The sequence below is a fragment of the Danio aesculapii genome, chromosome 13 (assembly GCF_903798145.1).
Source record: "Danio aesculapii chromosome 13, fDanAes4.1, whole genome shotgun sequence".
NCBI classification, from domain to species: Eukaryota; Metazoa; Chordata; class Actinopteri; order Cypriniformes; family Danionidae; genus Danio; species Danio aesculapii.
The window spans coordinates 3,089,296-3,115,566 of NC_079447.1; the positions used below are offsets into that span (position 1 = coordinate 3,089,296).

The 26,271-nt window shown below is 38.7% G+C and overlaps 1 protein-coding gene across 1 annotated transcript in view; it reads left to right on the top strand.

The window, feature by feature from the left end:
- Window positions 1-23,543, top strand: part of arid4b (AT-rich interaction domain 4B) — a 159,693-nt gene extending 136,150 nt beyond the window's left edge. The window contains exons 19-25 of the mRNA XM_056470555.1: window positions 2,443-2,635; window positions 4,613-5,398; window positions 8,482-8,787; window positions 16,854-16,964; window positions 19,741-19,941; window positions 20,824-20,970; window positions 22,825-23,543. Coding sequence (XP_056326530.1) covers window positions 2,443-2,635; window positions 4,613-5,398; window positions 8,482-8,787; window positions 16,854-16,964; window positions 19,741-19,941; window positions 20,824-20,970; window positions 22,825-22,964 — 1,884 coding nt within the window. The 3' untranslated portion in view covers window positions 22,965-23,543. The remainder of the gene's footprint in view (window positions 1-2,442; window positions 2,636-4,612; window positions 5,399-8,481; window positions 8,788-16,853; window positions 16,965-19,740; window positions 19,942-20,823; window positions 20,971-22,824) is intronic.
- The last annotated feature ends 2,728 nt before the right edge of the window (window positions 23,544-26,271 follow it).

The following is a 26,271-nucleotide window of genomic DNA, read 5'->3' on the forward strand; positions in this document are numbered from 1 at the left end:
GGTAAAGATGCAATATGTGAATGGCCATCATTTGCGATCTCCAGCAGTTGATCTTCTTGCACAGACATTCTGGATTGATTTGATTTGTTGACAAATGGGTTGCAGATCCGTTCCTTGGCAGTTCGCAGGTCCTTCACTGAGCCTTTTCCTTTTCGCAAAGAAACTTTCCAAAGACGTCTGTTTCTTATTCGATTTGCTAGCTTATGGGTTCAATTTTGGTGCTCAAGCGACCGAGATGTAACCACGAGAATAATTAATGATTTCTTGTGAGATCCGCTACCAATTGATCTGCAGACCAGTACCAGTCCACACCCCGGGGCTTGGGAACCACTGCCGTAGGATTATTGTTCATAATTAGTTTATGTTAATACAGTAAACACATTAACTAATAGAAATAAAGTACTAGCTTTATAGTTCAGTATTGATACATTCTTCAATATATGTTTGCTGTACTTAGTATGATTATAATTGTCATGCTTGAATAGATTACCATTAACAACAAAAGAGGAGCAGTTTTACTTTTATTTATTTATGTTTTGTTTGTTTGTTTGTTTTGTTTTTAATATTAATATATATATATATATATATCCTCATTTTTTGTATAATTTGTAAATGCAACAAGGTTATTGGTGAAAAAAATGTTTGTAAAATGTTGTATTTCAATGTGTACAAACTGAAAACAAATAATAAAAATATTATGGGAAAAAAAAAGAAATAAAGTACTAACAGAGGTTTTAACTAATATAGAATATATATTTTTAAAAGTCTCCATTTATAGAGTCTATTTATATGAATAAAAAGGCAGGGAAAATATTGCTTTACAATAGAAAAGAAATTGGTACCACTTTATTTTGATAATCCATTTGAGTATTAGTAGACTGTCTGCTTAATATCTGTTGATACTGCTCCTTCAACAGACATTTAACTGACTATAAGGTACATGTCAACTTACACTAACCCTAACCTAACAGTCTACTTATAATCTAATGAGAATTAGTTAGCATGTAGATGCAATGTAACTAAAATTCAACAAACAGACCATCAAAATAAAGTGTGACCAAGAAATGTTTTCTATTTAAATGTATTACAAATGTCATTTATTTAAAGGGAACATAGTTTACCTCTTTTTTATGATTTAATATTAATATTATGGTTCTTCTGAGTGTGCCAGTTTGGGTTCAGTTTAAAACACAATTCAGATTTGTTTATTATAATGTGTTAAAAAGTGTCATGTTGGGGGCGTGTCCACAGCTCGCTGATTTAGGGGTGTGTTGCTTCACATGTAAATTAGTTTCGGCTTCCCGCCCAACGTAACAAGGGGGCGGGGCCATGAGCTCATCCGCTCTGTGTTTGCAACAGAGTCTGACAGGAAGACTCAGAGAAGAAGGAGTGAGATGATCAGCATTCAGTTGTACATATACGACTCAGACACAGACCAAGCAGAGAGTACAAAATCATTTGTGTCTTTGTACAGTTTTACAGCCAACTGTGTGCTAGTTTCAAGTGCCGAGCTTGTACACCGAGACTAATAACCACGCACACTGAATTAACTTTGACTGAGGCACCGGATGCGCCGCGACACGGCACACCAGACACTCTCTGTGGCGCGGCAGAGACATGAAGTGTCCCGAATCGTCGCGCCACGCATTTTTGAATTCTAAACATAGGTTTCTGCAGCGGTCCGCGGCGCCCAGCCGTCGACTTGAGTGTACCCTGATAGAAACCGATGTTTAGACTTCTAAAACGCATGCTAGTTAAGATCAAAGGGAGCTTCTGGGATTGCGAGAAATGCAAACGGCTGAAGTATAAGGTAGACTCAATGAGAAGTACACATGTTTGCAAACCTACCTAAAGATACAACCAATAATTCCGATTAGAGCGATAATGTGGAGAATATTGATCTTGTGTTGAGCCCAATGAGCCTTGCATCTAAAAATAGAGCTAGCGTGTTCCTTTAGTGATATCGCTTCGACTCACGCAGAAAATGGCGGACGTGAATCAACAAACTGAGGATATGATGACGCGCCTGTCAATCAATATTGGTGGGCGGGGGATCGCTCTCCTACGTAAAGTTGTGGTCGGTTTGAAAACCGCTCCAATTGGTCCACCGTTTTTATGTTGTTAAATTGAAAAAAAAAAAAAGCACTGGGTGAGTTTATATCACCCTAATATGACAGTCTATACACCATACATGCACATATGTCTGTCCAAACAGCTTGAAAAGTAGATTTTTTACCATAGGTGCCCTTTAAGTGATGCAAAGATTGAATTTGTCTGGTGTGACATGATCCTTTCTTCTAAAATGCTGATTTGCTGTTTCAGAAACCTCTGCGATGATTATAAATGTAAAAACTGTTGTATTTTGCTGCAGCTTCATTTTGAGAACACTTTCTAGATTTCCTTTTTCTACACTGATCATTTTTAATGTTTGTTATACACTAGAATAAAGCGGAGCGAGAAAGAGACCGGATAGAGAGACTGACCGACAGAGAGGATCTTCCTTCATCCAAAAGTCGGATCAATCGATTGTCGAAGGTGAACTCCGGCGGTGATGTTTTCTCCAAGATGGAGGAGTGTGTTGATAAAGGAAACCAGCAGACCATCGAGATCACATCCATCCTCAACGGCTTGCCAGGTACTGTCACACTCACTTCAGTCTTATTTTGGAGGTGGCGTGTGCACTTTTAAATATTGATAATCCAGCTGTAAAGGCCATATTTCTCATTGTCATCTAGTTTTGATTGAATTACTACTAATCTAATTTGATCTTTATTTTAAACAATGGAAAAGAGATGTTACAATGTGTGTGTTCGGAAGAGATGAGAAAACTAAGGTCACTTCCATGTGGGATCCTTGTCTTTTATGGGATTTGCTGGGATATTACTCTTCTTTGTGTATCTCTTTTATGCACAACATTAAAATACAATGTTTGTATTCATGTCATGATAAAAAATCGCTGTAATGTAAATAATTGTCATTACACGATATGTAAATGAAATGTTTTTAAAGGCAAATATGAAATATCTAATTCAAAATAACTAAACTGAAGATAGCTTTTAAAATGCTTTTATTGTCATTAATAATAATAATATTATTAACATTGTTGCTTTTGTGGGTGATATTATGACCTAATTATTAACTATTTCTTATTATATTTGTTAAAAAAAATGTCAAAAGTAATAATAATAATAAGAATAATAATAATAATAGTTATTATTATTACGATTATTAATGTTTTGATTGTTTTTATGTTTAATTATAACTTGATTATTAACTATTTCCTATTATATTTGTTACAAAAGTTAATACTAATAATAATAATTAAGTAATATTATTATCACTGTAATTATCATTATTATAATAATTATATTTTTGTTTAATTATGACTTAATTATTAACTATTTTCTACTACATTTGTTACAAACATTGTCAAGAATAATAATAGTAATAATAATAATTATTATAATTTTTATTATAATTACTATTGTTATTGTAAACATTAGACTATTTTTGTTTAATTATGACTTAATTATTTACCATTTCCTATTATATTTGTTACAAAAATTGTCATTAATAACAATGGAAATAATAATAATTGTTGTTACTATTATTATTGTAATGATTATATTTTTGTTTAATTATGACTTGATTATTAACTATTACCTATTAGATTTGTTACAAAAATCATTAAAAATTAAATTATTATTATTATTATTAATATTATTATTATAATAATGATATTTATATTTAATTATGACTTAATTATTAACTTTTTCCTATTATATTTGTTACAAAAATTAGTCAATAATAATAATTATTATTATTATTATCAATCATATTATTACTATTATTATTATTATATTTTTGTTTAATTTTGACTTAATTATTAAATATTTTCTAATATAATTTTTCAAAAAAATTCTATAGTAATAATAATAATGATTATTATTGTTGTTATTATTATTACTGTTATTATTGTAATGATTATTTTTGTTAAATTATGAGTTAATTAACTATTACCTATTATATTTGTTACAAAAGTATTTAATTATTATTATTATTATCACTATTATTGTTTTAGTAATGATATTTTTGATTAATTATGACATAATTATTAACTATTTTCTACTACATTTGTTACAAACATGATCAATAATTGTAATAATAATAATAATAATAATAACAATAAGTATTATTATTATTATATTTTTGTTTAATTATGACTTAATTATTAAATATTTTCTATTATATTTGTTACAAAAATTGTCAATAATAATAATAGTAATAATAATAATAATAGTAATAATAATTATTATAATAATATATAAATAATATATAAATATTATTATATTATAATTATTATTATTATTATTATATTTTTTATGCTTCATTATGACATAATTATTAAGTATTTCCTAATATATTTGTTACAAAAATATAATACAAAGGTTATATTTTAATACAAATGAAAGAAATTCTAACTATTAATTAAACCTAATATAGTGCATCAATTAAAATACACAGCACACCATTTATTTGGTCACATTTTGGGCAGCTCTTTTACAACTGATTTGATTTTATTACAACTGGCGCTATCCTATTATTCCCTCAGGCTCTGACAGCTCCACAGATGACAGCGAGCGAGAGGAAGATGAAGATGCTGATCATGATGAAGATGATGATCATCCAGGAGCACATAAAGCAGATCCTCCTCAATCACAGCACTGGGAGAAAAACAGCAGCCCGTCTGAAGCCCCCAAAACCCCTGCAGATGCGGAGCAGGAGTCCACCCTGCAGGAAAACACAGAAACACCCAAGAGGAAGGAGCTGGACACGGACGCTTCTGCTGGCAGGAGGAAAAAAGCAGAAAGCACCTCCAAAAGCCCAGCGAAAGGCAAAACCAGAAGCAGCAGAGGAGGAGAATGGCTGCAGAGTGGCTCGCCGAAGAAGCTGGAGGATCGAGGAGAAAGCAGTTCTGAAGATGAACCGAGAGGACATCCTAAAAATAAATCCTCACCTTCAAAGAAATACAACGGCGTCAAAGACAAGAGTAAAAGCCGTGGAGCATTTTGGGAAATTCCTGAGAAGAGAGCTAAAGTATCGGCAGGGATTGAGGACCGGTCGCCCGGATGTCGCACCAAAGGACAGAAGGACGTTTGGTCGAGTATTCAGGTTCAGTGGCCCAAGAAGACTCTTAAAGAGCTGTTTTCAGACTCAGACACGGAGGCAGCCAACTCTCCTCCACCTGCGGGACCTGAAGCCTGCTCTGAATCCGTACGGGACGAGGAAGAGGAGGAGGAAGAGGAGGAGAAACTGCAGGAGCATCCCAGCAGCGGGACCAATTCAGTGCTTAACACGCCACCCACCACGCCAGAGTCGCCCGCAGCTGCAGCTGAAGGTATGCTGAACACAAATGCACTGCTTTCTGTTCTGGTCCAGGGTGTCCACAGAACCGGAAGATTCAACGGGGTTTTTTTTTCATATTAGGATGCAGTTCCTAGGAAAACAGGATATTAAATGAAATAACAGTGGGCATGGCCTGTTTTTTCTGCTTGCGAGGAGATTGAATGTATTAAAGCAGGGGTTCTTAAACTTTTCAGCTCGCGACCCCCGAACTATCAATTCCAGTGACTCATGACCCCCAATATCCTTGGAGCTGGTTATAAACATACAAACATTGCAGTAATGGTGCACAACACAACAATAGAAACTATATAAACACGAGCATATAGATAATATATTATTAATATTATTATTAATATTATTAATATTATTATTATAATCATGATATTTATATTTAATTATGACTTAATTATTAACTTTTTCCTATTATATTTGTTACAAAAATTTGTTAGATAAAAATTTTTTTTATCAATAATATTATTATTATTATTATTATTATTATTATTATTATTACTACTACTACTATTATTATATTTTTGTTTAATTATGACTTAATTATTAAATATTTTCTAATATAATTATTTAAAAAAAATGTATAGTAATAATATATAATATAGTAATAATATAGTATATATAGTAATATAGTAATATAGTAATAATAATAATTATTATTATTGTTATTATTATTATTACTGTTATTATTGTAATGATTATTTTTGTTAAATTATGAGTTAATTAACTATTACCTATTATATTTGTTTCAAAAGTATTTAATTATTATTATTAATATTATTATTATTAATATTATCACTATTATTATTTTAGTAATGATATTTTTGTTTAATTATGACTTAATTATTAACTATTTACTACTACATTTGTTACAAACATGATCAATAATTGTAATAATAATAATTATTATTATTATTATTATATATTTTTTTAATTATGACTTAATTATTAAATATTTTCTATAATATTTGTTACAAAAATTGTCAGTTGTAATAATAATAGTAATAATAATAATAATTATTATTATTATAATTATAATAATATATAAATAATATATGAATAATATTATATTCTAATTATTATTATTATTATATTTTTTATGCTTTATTATGACATAATTATTAGGTATTTCCTATTATAAATGTTACAAAAATATAATACAAAAGTTATATTTTAATATAAATAAAAGAAATTCTAAATATTAACTAAACCTAATATAGTGCATCAATTAAAATACACAGCATACCATTTATTTGGTCACATTTTGGGCAGCTCTTTTACAACTGATTTGATTTTATAGTGATTATTCATTTGTTTAATTTAATATATACATCTAATATATACATTTAATATATACATCACTTAATGAAAATAGTGGGCATGATGTATACAGCACAAAGCTATTCTTGGGTTAAATTAGGAGACTGCCACTATGTTCAGCAGTGGTATAAAGAGTAGTGAAAAATCATACTTAATTAAAAGTACCATTACTTGCTTAAAAATGTAGTGCACGTAGAGTAAAAATATCTGCTGTAAATATTACTCGAAGTATAAGTAAAAAGTAGCCCTTTCAGAAGTACTCAAGAGTAGAGAGTATTATGCTGGGAAAGGTTGATGTGTTTACATGTAATTTGTGGATATGTGTGTAAACGTAACATTCTGTAGTGCATCTAGTTATAGCCCAGCAGGCACACAGCATCATAAGATGTTAATATTAGGGTCGATTTAGGTTGTGATGTCAGGTGACCAAAATTCAATGTCTAGTCAGCGTCTAAGGACAACGTTACTTTGATCACCAATAACGACGTTCAATGACGTTGATATTTAGTTGATTTTTTTTTGGTTGTGCTAGAAACCAAAATCCAACATTGAGCCAACATCTTAAACCAACATCACATTGACGTCAAACACTGACATTTATTGGTCAGGTATGGCAACCAAACTCCAACATCTGATAGACGTCATAGTGGTAACGTCCACACAACGTCAAGCTGTAACATCATTAAACGTTGATATTTGGTTGATTTTAGGTTGGACGTTGGACATTGACATCGGCCTGACATTGAGTTCTGACGTCAAACCGGTTTTCATTTCCAAATAAAATGCAACGTCCCCATGATGTTAGGGGTACAATGTCAATCTGATGTCATGTTGACGTCTTGTGCCTGCTGGGTGTTTAAGGCCATTTTGGTCATCATACAGTAAACATCCGCCATCTTGTCATCAGTGACATGCATCTAAACAGTCTCTGGGTCAATGTGTGTAAAGATTTTGCACATCTTCTTGGACACTTTTAATGCTTCCAAACAGTTTACTGCATTTATAAATCGCCCATGTCTTGAGGGAGTTCACTATGATGAGATTTACCTTCTATGTGGGATTTGATTGGACTCAAAGGACTGATTTCTCTAATCCTCATAGACAGGAAATAATAAAGTAGTGACTGCAGGTTGAAGGAAAGTAGTGGAGTAAAAGTACTGATACTGCAGTAAAAATGTCCTCAAGGGCTTTTACTCATTTACAGTGGTTTGAGTATCTGTAATTCTTTACTTTACACCACTGATGTCTAGTCGTAGACTTTATTTTTAATGTATGTGAGTGGCGTAAAGGTGTCAAAGTTATGATTTTTTTATTGTGTCGTAAAATCAATCTGCATTGGTGTGTTGTTAATCTAGTGTAATAACCCCAGGGGTCGCAATCTAATGGAATAAGAATTGAAAGGCTGATCTCTTTTTATTTGCATGTTATTTTTGTAAGTAGCTATTAAATACAAATTTTATCTGTGTGTTATGAATAAAATTTGGTAACTCTAGTAGTTTAATAACATATATGATATTTTTGGAAATCACCAAGCAACCCCCACCCCCCTCGCCCTGATTGTCTCGCGACCCTGACAGCTGAAGGGCCGTGGTTAAGTGTGTTAGCCCCGTCCAATACCTCAGACTGACTTAATCTGAGAATTAAACTGTATAAAAACAGGAAATGCATTTTCAGACTTCTCATACTCATAATAGAAGCATAGATTCATAATAATAATATACATTTATTATTATTATTATTATTAAGGGCCTGCTGAGACTCTGCCGGAGGTCCAGGCTCCATCTCCGCCCGCAGCGCTGGCCGCCAGTCCTCCACCCGTCTCCTTACCCGAAGAACCCCTGATGGAGGAGCCGGCGGGGGGCCGCAGTGAGTCTGACAGCAGCACGGTGGAGGTGGAGAGTTTAGGTGGAGAAATACAGGAGATGAACGCTGAAGAAGGGGCCGGTTCCCCTTCAAAGGCCTTCGACGGAAACCTGTCGTGCAACAGTAACAGCAACTGCAGCCTGACGCTCAGCAACAGCAGCCAGCAGGAGAGCGAACAGAAAGCCAAAGGTACACCAACAAATGCTGTTCTCACCGTTTTTGTCTTGTTTCTGGCCCAAATATCTAAAAATTCTTAAATCAAGCAGATTTTTCTTGACGAGTTGTTTTGCTTTCGAAATAATCAGTCAAAACTATATTTTTAAATATAATCTGCCAGTGAGATGAGTAAAACACTCTTTTATTCAAAGCAAATACAAGATTACTTTACTTACACCATTAAATAATTATTACAAAGCATTTTCAGTTACGGTTATCGTCATTAATAATATTAATTAATATTTAGGGGCCAAGCGCTAAGGGTTACACCTATTGTATCCATTCCGGTTCTTATCATTATTCTTCCGGCTTCTTCTTCCTCTTCTTCTTATTCCACTCTGGAAGTTTATGGCAGCTCTATAAACCATTTGAGCAAACTTTGGCACACTGATAGAGGACAGTCTGATTGTTATGAAGCGGACAGGAGACAGAGGTAAGGAAACGTTAGGGTGTTTATTGAATGACAACAAGGAGCACATGAAGGATAGCCAGGAGGATCAGGAATGATGTTGGGGTCTTTTCCTCCGTGGCTGGGTAACAGGAATACACGAGGATGGACAGCACACACCAGATACAGCTGACAGAGGATGACACAGACTTGGAAGGACTGGAAGACAGGACGATTCGGGAGGACCAGGAAGACTAGGAGGAATACAAAGAGAACAGGTAAGTAAATCGTTTGTTTAGCTGAGGATGACTACGCTGAGTGGTCGCTCAGTTGTCCGCTTTCGTCGAGACGAGCCCGGACAATGAGCGACTGGAGTGCTGTGCTTTTATCTGGTGCTCGTGAATGTGATGCAGCTGTGTGCTCATTAGAAGTCAGGTGATGGTGATCTTCGTGAGTGGGGGTCGTGAGAGCCTGACCAATCCATGACAGTACCCCCCTCCCCAGGGCCCGCTCCTGAGGGCCGACACCTCCGACGCCGTGGTGGTCTCCCTCTGCCTCTAGGCGCTGGGAACTCAGGGTGGCTCTCATGAAACTCCACCATGAGACTAGGATCGAGAATATCAGCTCTGGGAACCCATGTCCTTTCTTCGGGGCCGTACCCTTCCCAGTCCACCAGGTACTCCAACTGGCCACCACGACGTCGGGAACGCAAGATCTCCTTCACTGCGTAGACGGCTCCTTCTTCTAGGAGCAGTGGAGGAGGGGGTTCCTCTTCGTGGTCAGGCTCTGTGGAGGGAAGAACAGGATCGTGATAGGGTTTCAGGAGTGATACGTGGAATGTAGGGTGAATACGGTAGTGAGAGGGTAATTGTAGTTTGTAGGTGACGGGGTTAACCTGTTCCACGATGGTGAAGGGACCAACAAATCGGGGACTTAACTTGCGAGAGGGCAGTCGCATGCGTATGTCCCGGGTGGATAGCCACACCTTTTGTCCGGGTGTGTATCTGGGTTCTTCAGACCTTCTTCTATCGGCGGTTACCTTGCTTCGACGGACTGCCCTCTGCAGATGTTGATGAGCCTCGTCCCAGACTCTCTCGCTCTCCCGGAACCAGTGATCCACTGCGGGGACATCAGATGGTTCGCCATCCCAGGGAAAGAGCGGTGGTTGGAAGCCCAGGACGCACTGGAATGGCGTGAGTCCGGTGGAGGGTTGCCGCAGTGAATTTTGGGCATATTCTGCCCAGCCCAAATACTGGCTCCAGGAGCTCTGGTGACCACTGCAGAAGGTCCTCAGGAACCGTCCCACCTCCTGAATCTTCCTCTCTGTCTGCCCGTTGGTTTGGGGATGATATCCAGAAGAGAGGCTGACGGCCACACCTAGGAGCTTGAAGAAGGCTTTCCATAGACGAGAGATGAACTGTGGACCTCTGTCCGACACAATATCTTCTGGAATACCAAATGACCTGAAGACTTGATTAAAGATATTGTCGGCTGTTTCAAAGGCTGTGGGAAGACCTTTCAGAGGGATTAGTTTGACAAACTTTGAGAATCTATCTACTATGACTAGAATACAGGTATTACCTTCTGACGAAGGGAGATCAGTGATAAAGTCCACTCCTAGGTGTGACCAGGGACGGTTCGGAATCGGCAAGGGATGGAGCTTTCCAGCGGGTAGATGACGTGGGCTCTTGGATTGGGCACAGTCCTTACAGCCCTGAACATATTGCCTCACATCCCTTGCCATGTTTGGCCACCAGAATCGTTGGGATACTAGCGAGAGAGTATTGTTGATCCCTGGATGTCCAGTGCCTAGCGAGGTATGTAAGGAGTGGATCAGATCTACCCGGTGTTCAGGTGGTATGAACTGCCGATGAGGAGGGCATCCCGGCGGAGCAGGGGCTTCCGGAGTGGCAACGACTGGAGGAGCGTTCCAGGTGATCGGACAAATGGAGATGTGTTCGGGAAGAATCTTCGTTGGGAGTTCTTCATGATCGTGATGCTCGTGTAAACGAGAGAGAGCGTCTGCTCTTAGATTCTTGGGTCCTGGACGATAGGAAATGGAGAAATCAAAACGTGAGAAGAAAAGTGACCATCTGGCTTGACGTGGACATAGTCTCTTGGCCTCTTTGATATATTGGAGGTTTTTGTGATCTGTGATCACCTGGAACGGATGTTTGGCTCCCTCCAACCAGTGACGCCACTCCTCCAAGGCTAGCTTGATTGCTAGCAGCTCCCTGTCTCCTATGCTGTAATTCTGCTCCGCCGGGCTCAACTTCCGAGAGAAATAGGCACAGGGATGCAGTCGGGGCGGTGTATCATGATGTTGAGATAATACTGCCCCGACGCCGGTGGTGGATGCGTCCACTTCCACCACGAAAGGAAGATTTGGGTCAGGATGAGTCAGGAGTGGGGCCCTTGTGAACTCCTTCTTAAGAAGGCGGAAGGCTGCGGCTGCTTCTTTGGTCCACTCCAGTCCTTTGGGTTTACCCTTGAGGAGATTAGTGAGAGGTGATGTAATCCTGCTGTAGTCCTTGATAAACCGTCTATAAAAGTTAGCAAACCCAAGAAACCTCTGGAGCTCCTTAATGGAAGTGGGTTCTGACCAGGATAGAACAGCCTCAATTTTCTTCCCATCCATACGTATACCGGTTTGATCAATGATGTATCCCAAGAAATGAATCGACTTCTGGTGGAATGAGCATTTCTCCGCTTTGAGGTAGAGGTGATGTTCTCTCAATGTGTGTAGGACCTCCGCAACGTGTTGGCGATGTTCGGCCTCACTCCGGGAGTAAATGAGGATGTCATCTATGTACACTATTACAAAGTGGTGAAGAAACTCCCGGAGGACTTCATGAATGAAGTTTTGGAATACGGAGGGGGCGTTGACCAGACCGTAAGGCATGACCTCATATTCATAGTGGCCAGTAGGGGTCACGAATGCTGTCTTCCATTGGTCCCCCTCACGTATTCTTATCAGATTATACGCGCTGCGGAGGTCCAATTTAGTGAAGACTTTAGCTTCTCGGAGCTGTTCCAAAGCGGCTGGTACCAGAGGAAGGGGATATCGGTATTTTACTGTACCGTTATTTAGGACCCTGTAGTCGATGCATGGACGCAGCCCTCCGTCCTTCTTGGCCACAAAGAAGAAGCTTGAGGCGGCTGGTGATTTTGAGTGACGTATGTACCCCTGACTCAGAGCCTCCCTTATGTAATCTTCCATTGCCTGATTCTCTGGAAGCGAGAGCGGGTAGATCCTACCTCTTGGCAACTGGGCATCTGGAACTAGGTCGATCGCGCAGTCCCATGGCCGATGCGGCGGTAGCTGGGAAGCTCTCTTGGGGCAGAAGACATCATGAAAGGAGCTGTACTCCTTAGGAATGTGGATAGACTGCTTCTCAGGAGGGCTCTCGACCGATGTTGCAAACAAAGAAATGGGGTTCCGACCTTGAAGAGGGAGATTTGGAAAACAGGTAGGTGTACATCCAGATCCCCATTTCTTTATCTCTCCTGTGCCCCAAGAGATGATGGGATCGTGCTTCACCAGCCACGGGCGCCCTAGAATGATGTCCATATTTGCACCCTCCAGAACCAGAAATTGAATCCTCTCTTGATGTAACAGCCCCACTTGAAGAAGGATGTCTTCGCATTGTCGATGGATACGGGTCGAAGATCGAGTGCACTGGGTTATCGGTTGTATCTGGTATATATGCGAGGACGCCTCAGTACGGAGGTGGAGTTGGCGACAGAGGGATTGGGAGATGAAGTTCCCTGCTGACCCGGAGTCGATGAGGGCTGTGACAAGGAGAGAAATAGAGGCAGTAGTTATTTGTACGGTGGTAGTAAGTGGTTTACATTGTTCAATATTCGTACTGAATACACTCACTGAAGTCCGAATGGGACGAAGGGGACACTCCATACGGGTGTGTCCACTGACACCGCAGTATAGACACAGACCCCGGGTCAGCCTCCTCTGTCGTTCCGCTGATGTCAGTCTTCCAGACTCTATTATCATGGGTTCTGGTTCTGGAGAGGCTGTTGACTCAGGCGATTGGAGGAGTGCAGACGAGGGGGTGATGGTGTCCTGTTGATAGGAACGGAGACGATCGGAACATCGGAGAGAATGTTGGATGAATCTCTCCAGACCCATTGTATCATCTAATGTGGCCAGCTGGATTCGGAGAGTGGGTTCCAAGCCGAGCCGGTACGTGGTCAACAACGATCTCTCATTCCATCCACTTGCAGCTGCTAGAGTGCGAAACCGGAGAGCATATTCCTGTGTAGATAGAGTACCTTGCTTTAGATGATACAGCTGCTCTCCAGCGGCTACTTCCCCATCAGAACGTCCAAACACCTCTTTGAAATACTCCGTGAAGGTAGTGATGGAATTCATGACCGGCCCGGCTTGGTTCCAGATCGTCTCAGCCCATTTAAGTGCAGGTCCAGAGAGTAGTGATACGATGTAGGCGATCTTTGACTTATCTGTGGGATATAGAGAAGGTTGCATTTCGAATATGAGGGAACATTGTAACAGAAAACCATTGCACTCCCCCGCTCCGCCTGAGTAGGGCGCTGGTCGGGCCATGGGACTGGAAGGAAGGGCCGAAGAAGAAACTGTGGAGGCGGAAGTGCTCGGTGCTGGTGGTGCGTTGGAAAGTGGAGCTGGTGGCTGTAGAATCCGCTTCAACTGGTCCACCAGCTCTTGAAAGTGATCGAGGGTGCTCATGTTGTCGTCGTTATGGGTCCGGGCTTCTGTTATGAAGCGGACAGGAGACAGAGGTAAGGAAACGTTAGGGTGTTTATTGAATGACAACAAGGAGCACATGAAGGATAGCCAGGAGGATCAGGAATGATGTTGGGGTCTTTTCCTCCGTGGCTGGGTAACAGGAATACACGAGGATGGACAGCACACACCAGATACAGCTGACAGAGGATGACACAGACTTGGAAGGACTGGAAGACAGGACGATTCGGGAGGACCAGGAAGACTAGGAGGAATACAAAGAGAACAGGTAAGTAAATCGTTTGTTTAGCTGAGGATGACTACGCTGAGTGGTCGCTCAGTTGTCCGCTTTCGTCGAGACGAGCCCGGACAATGAGCGACTGGAGTGCTGTGCTTTTATCTGGTGCTCGTGAATGTGATGCAGCTGTGTGCTCATTAGAAGTCAGGTGATGGTGATCTTCGTGAGTGGGGGTCGTGAGAGCCTGACCAATCCATGACACTGATCTTCAACCACAACAAATTTGGACTCTTTAACTCAAACTCTTTAGCGCCACTACTTGTCCAAAGTTTCACTTATGTCTATCATTATAACTTTTGAAGCGAATGGGCAAACTTGATGTATTCCTGCCAGACGACATTACAAGCTGAATCACTGCAGTAGTTTAAAGTACTGAAATCAAAATGTGTGTGATCTAGACCTGACATTGACCAGACTATGTCAGTTTATACCACCTTCTGGGTAAAATTAACACACAATTAAATTCTATCAACAGAAACCATACAAAATTCATCAAAATACTTTTCAATGGTTTTGTCTGTTGTCATGAGACGGGTCTTGCAGATTCCTTGCATCATTGATATGTGACCATTGATATAATTTATTCCCTGATTGACACAACTTCCTGTCCACCATCTTGAATTAGTTTAAAAATCTGTTGAACTCTCCATAGATCGTTAGCCCATTTCCACCAAATTTGGCTCAGACCATGCTGCCAAAAAGTTATAGAATTTTCCAGTTGCTCTGTGGCTTGTCACCATGCTTGTTTATGATGTGGCCGCTGGGCTGCTTGGCCCCGATAAGTGCTGCTTGCAGATATATTGTTGTTATTATTGTCAATGATATTGTTTTATTATTAATATTACTATTATTTTTTCTATTATTATTATTATTATTGTTATTATTTTTAATGTTATTATTAGTAGTAAGTATAAGTAGTATTGTTGTTCTTCTTGTTGTGTATTTCATTATGAAAAATCATTTCCTATTATATTTATTACAAAATACTAAATGTTTGTACTAAAACACTTACAATTTAAGTAAACATATTGTTTATTAAAAAAAGTTCAATAAAACTATTATTTAACAGTAATATGCAGGTATGTTTTAGACACACACACACCATATACAGTTGTCAGAATTATTAGCCCCCCCCGTTTATTTTTTCCCCCAATTTCTGTTTAATGGACAGCAGATTTTCTCAACACATTTCTAATCATAATAGTTTTAATAACTCATCTCTAATAACTGATTTATTTTATCTTTGCCATGATGACAGTAAATAATATTAGACTAGAGACACTTCAAGACACTTCTATACAGCTTAAAGTGACATTTAAAGGCTTAACTAGGTTAATTAGGTTAACTAGGCAGGTTAGGGTAATTAGGCAAGTTATTGTATAACGATGGTTTGTTCTGTAGACTATCGAGAAAAAATAGCTTAAAGGGGCTAATAATATTGATCTTAAAATGGATTTAAAAAAATTAAAAACTGCTTTTATTCTAGCCGAAATAAAACAAACAAGACTTTCTCCAGAAGAAAAAATATTATCAGACATACTGTGAACATTTCTTGAATCTGTTAAACGTCATTTGGGAAATATAAAAAAAGAAAATCAAAGGGGGGCTAATAATTCTGACTTCAACTGTTTATATACATTTTAGTGCTGGGCAAGTCAAAATTAATTGCATACAAAATAAAAGATTATTTTGACATAGGATATGTGTGTGTTATATTATTGGCTATATGTAAAACAAACGCAAAATGTATAAAACAGATATTTATATTGTATATAATTTATTATATACATACGTATTTTATATCTAAATACGAAATAACATTTTCACAAATCTAAGCATGCATGTTTGTATTTAAATATACACAGCACACACACATATATGTCAAAACAAACTTTTATTTTGGATGTGATTAATCATGATTTACTTTTACTCTATATATATATATATATATATAAATGAGTACACCACATTTTGAAAATGAATATTTTTATATCAGTAGCTTTTGGGGCAAAATTAATAAACCACCATTGAATTTTTGGGAAATATTTCCCAAATGATGTTTAACAGATTCTGGAAATGTTCACAGTATGTCTGATAATATTTTTTCTTCTGGAGAAAGTCTTATTTGTTTTATTTCGGCTAGAATAAAAGCAGTTTTAATTTTTAAAAACCAATTTGAGGTCAATATTATTAGCCCCTTTAAGCTATATATTTTTTCAACAGAACAAACCATCGTTATTCAAATTAATTACCCTAACCTGCCTAGTTAACCTAATTAACCTAGTTAAGCATTTAAATGTCACTTTAAGCTGTATAGAAGTGTCTTGAAGAATATCTAGTCAAATATTATTTACTGTCATCATGACAAAGATCAAATAAATCAGTTATTAGAGATGAGTTATTAAAACTATTATGTATAGAAATGTGCTGAGGAAATCTGCTCTCCGTTAAACAGAAATTGGGGACAAAAGTAAACAGGGGGGCTAATAAATCTGATTGCAACTGTATGTTTCACATCTCATGATTTTGAATGCAAACCCAGTTGTACTGTATGTAAACGGACTGCTCTGAATCAAATTTTCAGAATCAGAGCATAATGAACATTTGCACTCATCTTGTTGTCCCTCTCACAGCCTCATCCAGTCAGAAACGGCATAAAGAATCTCAAGGCGGTGGAGCAACAAAGAAACACAAGCGCAGTCATAAAAACCTGAGCTTACAGCCCAAGAAGAGCCGTAAAGCAGGTGAGCGAGCTCAACATCAGCGTAAGATCAGTCTCTCAGCTGAGCTTCAGGCTGCTTTAACACCTATAGATGAATTCTTTTGATGATGATTAAATTGTTACCATTGGTCCATTTCCTCTGAGAGATACAGTACGATACGGGTCGATACAGGTCACCTTTATCAAGCTTGCGTTTCCAATGCCAAAAGGGTACCCTTTTGGTGGGCATTGTGTATGACAGAAAGATTCAGACAACATCATTTTTACGCGAGGAAATGTCTACAGTAAAGCTGTAGGGGTCGCTCACATATCATACAAGAAGCACTTCTCACAAAACAGACGCTTTACACACATAAATACTTGTGTAGAAATGTTTATTACTAACTTTTCTATGAACATGTGTTGATTATAACTGCAGATCAATGATAGTGTGAAACAGCCTACTGTAACGTCTGTGATTATATATAATAAATAAATAAATGACCATATATAAACACATACAGCCCCTTACAGTCTCCGAGATGCTATCAATTACAGAAGAACTACATATAGCAGACATTTCGTCTGTATTTGGGTTCAAAAACAACACAAAATACAGCCCACAGTCAGTGTAAACCTCTCATCTGTGTATTTAATCTTCAGCAGCACATGTAGCCTCTGTTAGAGAGTGATTCCGTCATTCTGAGTTCATAATAGTCCAAAAGGCGATGATAATAGTTAAACATGGCAGTTTGTTCATGTTATATGCATCATTTGCTGCTCGTTTTTTTCAGGCTTCACCTGTTTTTTTGCGCTTCACTCTCGCGTTTGTCTCGTTCTTACAGGATGAGATATCAGAGCGCATTAATGATCACGAGCATGTTATTAATATGAGCTCAAAAAGTTCGTTATTTCAAATATAGACGCACGACGAGCTCTCTGGAGAAGGTAAAACCACTCGCACTAGAGCAAAAACAGGACACGGCAGATCTTGCTCTTTGTGGCTGTTCATCAAGACGACAACAAGGTTTGTTTGAGCTCGGGTCGACCATGGCTTGTTATTATATGTATAGACCTTTTTCTTGGCTCCTGCATTGATGGCGCCATACAACCAGCGTCTTCCGGTAGAATGGTTAGAACTTCCATTTACAGTGTTTACAATAGGTAATTTGCGCTCTGAAATGGGTTTCAATAGCATTTTGAGTGGATTACGGCCCGTTTTTGTCACACACAACTTAGAAAGGTGTGTGTTAAAGCCGTTATAATCTGTCAGATCTGTGGTTCAAGCGCGAGAGAAAAACGTTCTCCTAGTTCAAATGTTTGCCGTCCGAAATACAGTGTGTGTGTGTGTGTTTCCCAGGCCTGTCAGCTGTTAGCTTAGCGGCTCTTCAACACACACACGCACGCAACACTTCACTGCATTATAGAGCTAACCAGATTACTGGCATGAGTCTTAACAGTCATGCAATTTACAAAAATGAGCAATAAAAGTCCTTGACTGACCCTCTGCTGGATGATTTGCTGTTGATTCTAATCGCGAGTCGTTTATGTTTCATTAGTGTGTTGTATTTACCACGGTTTGTGTTTTTCTGTCATTTCTAAATGACGCTAGCCTATATTTTCACTGTCACAGTTATTAAATCAGTGTGTTAGTGGGACAGTACAGTAGGCTACGTGTGTGTGTCAAACATTATGGTGAACTACATGTGTTTGGGTTGGTTATATATTTAAAAGAAAGAGAAAATGTTGACTTTAGCGATGACGAGGCTTCATTTAAACAGCAGAAGATGCCGTCTGACACTGAAGGGAAAATGCCTCACAGCTGATGTTTTCAATCCTATTAGATCACATTTTTAAAAGTAATCAGTCCAGGAGGTGGCGCTGATCGACAACAGGATTAGTTCAAAGATGATAAAAGCATACAAAATGTGTATGAACTCTGTAAATATTGTTTAATAGTTCAGTTAGACGGCATGCTTTCACTTTCGTATTTAACATAAAACACACTTAATGTCATTAAAACACACCGGTAGGAACGATATATCTACTCATCAATCTCTCTTCTTATAGCCATATATGCCTAATACATATCCACAATACACTGTGAATTAGCCTGGTTCATTAGTTAGTTGAATCGTGTTGCTCTCTCACTACAACCGAACCACTTCAGAGTCCGATTCAACCCAGCTAAGACCAACTCATTCAGGCGATCTCGGACTGAATGTTTTTGGAGTAGATCAGAGCACGATTGCTGGATTCACATATGCCAAACGAACCAAACTAAGGCGCCAAACGTGCCAGTTTCCGAAACAAACGTCTAGGTATGAAAGCACCTTCAGTCTCTCCAGATCCTCAGTGATTCATTCGTCAGTGTGTGAACGTGCTCGAGTGTCTCTGCTGGAGCTTTTCATTTCGCTCGAGCATCATCTGCTAAATCAGATGATCAAGAGCTGCAGGTTGACTTCACTAAACCACTGGAGCTCAAGCTTTTGTCTACACTTCATGGTTTGCTCACACTCTGCCAGCAGCAAAAATACTATGGAAATTGTGACGTGAAATCATTCAAATTCAAAATCCTCTTAGTTACATACACAGTATAATGTGCAGTAAAGTGTTTACACTTCGTTAAGGGTCGTCTCGTCCCTGTATGAACAGAGTAGGAGTTTATGAAGAATTCTGAAAATGTGAAAGTGCAGATTGTTTGCTGTGAGGGTTGGGTTTAGGGCTATGGCTGAGAAGATACAATCTGTAGAGTAGAAACATCATTACAGCGATGAGAATCCCAGTAAAATATGATAACCCAGTGTTTGTGTGTGCAGCTCACAGCAGTGATAGTGAGGACCAGTGTATCAGCGAAAGCACTGCCAAATCTCCACCAGTGAAGAGCAGCGGCGCGGAGCTCAAATCCAGCATCACACACAAGTGCACGAGCCGCACGCTTCCGTCAGGACAGCAACGATACCACAAACACACAGACTCCGAACACAGCCACGGACGCACGCGCTGGAGCTTCCAGATGTGTAAGCCACTCCGTTCTCATTGTTACACAGCGGATCTAACTGTAATGGGTGACTTTTATTCGCGTGTGAGTGTGTGTGCGTGGTTGTCCAGCTAAAACCAGCCAAAACCAACTTGACTAGCCTGGTTTAAGCTGGACATAGCTGGTTTTGGCTAGCCTCCCAGCCTGGCTAGGCTGGTCAAGCTGGTTTAGCTGGTCATCTCCCAGCCTAACCAGCTAAGACCAGGCTGTAAATGGCTGGAAACCAGCCTGGAAATGGCCAAAACCCCTCTAAACCCTGCTGAAAAAACCAGCTTAAACCAGCCTAGGCTGGTTGGCTGGTTTTAGCTGGTTGACCAGCCTAGTTTTAGAGGGGTTTTGGCCATTTCCAGGCTGGTTACCAGCCTTTTCCAGCCTGGTCTTAGCTGGTCAGGCTGGAAAATGACCAGCTAAATCCAGCTAAAACCAGCTTGACCAGCCTGGTTTAAGATGGACATAGCTGGTTTTAGCTGGGCTCCCAGCCTGGCTAGGTGGTCAAGCTGGTTTTAGCTGGTCATTTTCCAGCCTGACCAGCTAAGAACAGGCTGGAAATGGCTCAACCAGCTAAAACCAGCCAACCAGCCTAGGCTGGTTTAAGCTGGATTTTTGAGCAGGGACAGGAATCTGTGACCCTTTTTTATCATATTGTGACACATGTTACATGTTTATATAAGATTTATATCTTCTAAACATGAATTTCATCACTGTTTTAGAGCACACAAGCTTATAGATATCCTAAAAACTAATGGTATTGATACTGACATCTAAGAAACTTTATTTTAATCTCATGGGACCTTTAAAGCAAACTGGCGCTCCGCTGTTAGTCTGTGTTTATTGATGATGTGTGTTGACCGTGTTCCTCCAGCCGACCTGGAGAAGATGAGCAGTCTGGAGCGCATCTCCTTCCTTCAGGAGAAACTGCAGGACATCAGGAATCATTACCTGCTGCTGAAGTCTGAAGTGGCCTCCATCGACCGCCGCCGCAAACGCATCAAGAAGAAGGAGAGGGAGAGTAAGTGCTTGTGCTGGAAAACATTCAATTACCTGTGATATTACACAGCTCTCTGCCATACTTGATTCTGATTGGTCAATCACAACACTCCAGTGTGTGATATTCCCAATTTAAAACTGATTAAACACCTTTTAATTAGACTACAATGTTGTTTCATTTTTGTTCCTATATATATATATATATATATATATATATATATCATTAACAACATAGACTCACCGGCCACTTTATTAGGTACACCCATCCAACTGCTCAATAACGCAAATTTCTAATCAGCCAATCACATGGCAGCAACTCAATGCATTTAGGCATGTAGACATGGTCAAGACGATCTGCTGCAGTTCAAACCGAGCATCAGAATGGGAAAGAAAAGTGATTTAAGTGACTTTGAACGTGGCATGGTTGTTTGTCAGACGGGCTGGTCTGAGTATTTCAGAAAATGCTGATCTACTGGAAGTTTCACGCACACACAACCATCTCTAGGGTTTACAGTAAATGGTCTGAAAAAGAGAAAATATCCAGTGAGCGGCAGTTCTGTGGGCACAAATGCCTTGTTGATGCCAGAGGTCAGAGGAGAATGGCCAGACTGGTCTCAGCTGATAGAAAGACAACAGTAACTCAAATAAGCACTCATTACAACCGAGGTCTGCAGAAGAGCATCTCTGAACACACAACACGTCCAACCTTGAGGCAGATGGGCTACAGCAGCAGAAGACCACACGGGGTGCCACTCTTGTCAGCTAAGAACAGGAAACTGAGGCTACAATTCACACAGGCTCACCAAAACTGGACAATAGAAGATTGGAGAAACGTTGCCTGATCTGATGAGTCTCCATTTCTGCTGCCACATTCAGATGGTCGGGTCAGAATTTCGTGTCAACACCATGAAAGCATGGATCCATCCTGCCTTGGATCAGTGGTTCAGGCTGGTGGTGGTGGTGTAATGGTGTGGGGATATTTTCTTGGCACACTTTGGGTTCATTAGTACAAATTGAGCATCGTGTCAACACCACAGCCTACCTGAGTATTGTTGATGACCATGTCCATCCCTTTATGACCACAGTGTCTCCATCTACTGATGGCTACTTCCAGCAGGATAACACACCATGTCATAAAGCGTGAATCATCTCAGACTAGTTTCTTGAACATGACAATGAGTTCACTGTACTCAAATGGCCTCCACAGTCACCAGAGCTCAATCCAATAGAGCACCTTTGGGATGTGGTGGAACGGGAGATTGGCATCATGGATGTGCAGCCGACAAATCTGCAGCAACTGCGTGATGCTATCATGTCAATATGGAGCAAAATCTCTGAGGAATATTTCCAGTATCTTGTTGAATCTACGCCATGAAGGATTGATTCAGTTCTAAAGGCAAAGGTGGGTCCAATCCAGCACTAGTAAGGTGTACCTAATAAAGTGGCCGGTGAGTGTATATATATATATATATATATATATATATATATATATATATATATATATATATATATATATAAAGTTGAAATTATTCGTCGTCCTGTGAATTTCTTTTTCAATTATATTTAACAGATTCAGGAATTTTTCACAGTATTTCCTATAATATTTTTTCTTCTGGTGAAAGTCTTGTTTGTTTTATTTCAGCAAGAATAAGAGCAGATTTTAATGTTTTTAAAACCATTTTAAGGTCAGTATTATTACCCCCCTCAAGCAATATTTGTTTTGGATTGTCTCCAGAACAAACCACTATTAAACAATAACTTGCTTAATTACCCTAACTTTACCCTAATTACCCTAGTTAAGCCTTTAAATGTCACTTTAAGCTGAATACTAGTATGTTATGTGCGTTTATCAGCTGATGTTTTGTGTGTTGTCCAGCAGGCGCAGCAGCAGCGTCGTCCTCCTCGTCTTCATCTCCGTCCTCCAGCTCTCTGACTGCGGCGGTCATGCTAACGCTAGCGGAGCCCACAGTGTCTGCGGCGTCTCAGACCGCGGGCGTTTCGGTGGAGTGCAGGTGACAAGAGGACCAACACGCAGCACCTCACCAGCACACCACCAACACGCAACACACACGACACACACACAAGCACTATTTTATATCCTCGGCAAGCTAATCGCACTCAAGTGCACTTTTCTGAAGTGGGTCGGGTTTGACAGTAGGACAAAGACTATTTCTGTGTGTGTGTGTGTGTGTGTGTGAGAGTGTGTGTGTGTGTGTGTGTTTGTTATGTCCATGCGGATGAGCTGAAGTGCAGTGATTCTCGCTGGAAAACACACTCAGCTCCAGCGTTTCAGATGAAGGAGACGTTCAGATGACGTTCAGACAACGCTGCAGTGCCTTAATGCTCAGGGCACTCGAGGAATGATGGGAAACGCTCAGCGCTGATGAACTGTGTTTATTTTTACACCTTCAGAAGGTTTAGTCACATCCAAACTCACATCAGACAGAGTTATTATTATGATTTCTCCTCAAATCAAATCAGTACTTCACAATAGCAACCAGAGCCTCTCCAGGTCATATTTCACCTTAAAGTGGAAGTGGAGCAGTCATGTTTACATTGTTTTGTACATTGGTTTCCACTTTAATGAAAATATATTAAACAAACATGATTAATGTAACCATTGTGAAGAAAACGGCATGTTTTACTACAGATTTTAGCACAAGAGCCCTGCCATCATGGAATATCACTGTGTCTGACGTCACAGGGTTGGTTCTGTTCCCTCAGCTGAACAGATACAGTGGAAGTAAAGCACTGAACACGGAGACTGGAAAGCTTAATTTAACCCAATGCCTGAAGTTGTGGAGCTGGTGCAAATACAAACATCAGATGTGTGTCTAACAGTGGTGGAAAGAGTAGTGAAAAATCATATTTAATTAAAAGTACAAAGTAAATGTAGTGCAAGTAGAACAAAAGTATCGGTTGCGAATATTACTTCTGAGTATGAGTAAAAAGTCGCTCTTTCAAAAGTACTTAAGAGTAGTGAGGAGAGAGTATTATGCTGATGCATGTAATTTGTGGATGTGTGTAAACGTAACATTCTGTAGTGCATTTAGTTATAGCCCAGCAGGCACACAACGTCATAAGACGTTAATATTAGGTCAGATTTAGGTTGTGATGTCAGGTGACCAAAACTCAATGTCTAGTCAGCGTCTAAGGACAACGTTACTTTGATCACCAATAACGACATTCAATGACGTTGATTTTAGGTTGTGTTGGAAAGAGACCAAAATCCAACGTTAAGCCAACATCTTAAACCAACGTCACATTGACGTCAAACACTGACATTTATTCATCAGGTATGGCAACCAAAATCCAACATCTGATAGACGTCATATTGGTAACGTCCGCACAACGATAAGCTGTAACATCATTAAACGTTGATATTTGGTTGATTTTAGGTTGGACATTAGACATTGACGTCGGTCTGACATTGAGTTTTGACGTCAAACCGGTTTTCATTTCCAGATAAAATGCAACGTCCCCATGATGTTAGGGTATAACGTCAATCTGACGTCATGTTGACGTCTTGTGCCTGCTGGGTGTTTAAGGCCATTTTGGTCATCATACAGTAAACATCCGCCATCTTCTCATCAGTGACATGCATCTAAACAGTCTCTGGGTCAATGTGTGTAAAGATTTTGCACATCTTCTTGGACACTTTTAATGCTTCCAAACAGTTTACTGCAATTGTAAATGTCTTGAGGGAGTTCACTATGATGAGTTTTACCTTCTATGTGGGATTTTGGACAGGAATCATGGGACTTTTCTAATCCAAATAGACAAGAAGAAATAAAGTAGTGACTGCAGGTTGAAGGAAAGTAGTGGAGTAAAAGTACTGATACTGCAGTAAAAATGTCCTGAAGGGAAAGTAAAAGTACACATTTTGAAACTACTTAGTAAATTATAATTTCTGAGAAAAACTACTCAGTTCCGGTGGTTTAAGTATCTGTTTTTCGTTACTTTACACCACTGCTGTTTAATAAATAAAAATATATTTATTCTATTTTTCCCATTTAATTACTGATGGTTTGATGCGCTTTGGTCCACTGTATTATGCTGCCTGACCACCTGTCTGGGTTTCAACCATGGTTTCAACAAGGTCCGGTGCTGATGTAATGGGGGTGGGTACTTTCACTTTTCACTACTACAGCCCCTCACCTCTGTGTTCAAACCAAACTAAGATCAGCACGGTTTTCCACATGGTATATTTTTGCATCCTTCATACATGTTGAGAGATCAACTTCATAAGGGAAAATGTCTTGACATAATCCACAAAAATGTGACTTAGTAATGAAGTCATGTGCTTTAATCGTTGCATTAGTCTGAATGTAAATCCCCTCGTCAGGCAGCGCTGCACCAGCGTGAGACAGTGGACCAAAGCGCATCAAACGAAAGGTATTAAAATAAGAAAAATAGAAAACGTATAAATATCTTTAATATATATATATATATATATATATATATATATATATATATATATATATATATATATATATATATATATATATATAGGCATGGGTCGGTATAAGATTCTGACGGCACGGTATGATAACCTTGGATAAAAATATCACGGTTTCACCGTATTTTGCTTACTGCTCTAAAATACATTCTTTTTAAATGTCTGGGTAAAAAACAAAAACCTATTTAAAAAAAAAAAACCTTGAAAATGTTTATCGTCCTATGCATATATATATATATATATATATATATATATATATATATATATATATATATATATATATATATATATATATATATATTATATTTGACACAGATCTGATGTTTGTATTTGCACCAGCTCCACAACTTCAGGCATTGGGTTAAACTAAGCTTTCCAGTCTCCGTGTTCAGTGCTTTACTTCCACTGTATCTGTTCAGCTGAGGGAACAGAACCAACCCTGTGACGTCAGACACAGTGATATTCCATGATAGCAGGGCTCTTGTGCTAAAATCTATAGTAAAACATGCCGTTCTCTTCAAAATGGTTACATTAATCAAGTTTGTTTAATATATTTTCATTAAAGTGGAAACCAATGTACAAAATAATGTAAACTTGACTGTGTTTTTCACTTGCACTTTAACTTTGAATGAAAAAGTGTATATATATTTATGTATATTAGGGGTGGGCACACATTAATCAAGGTTAATCCAAAATAAAAGTTTGTTTTGAAAAAGATATATATATATATATATATATATATATATATATATATATATATATATATATATATATATATATATATATATGATACAAATGATATATACATTTAAATATCTATGTATGTAACAATATAGTTTTCTATAGTTTTGTTACTATGCATGT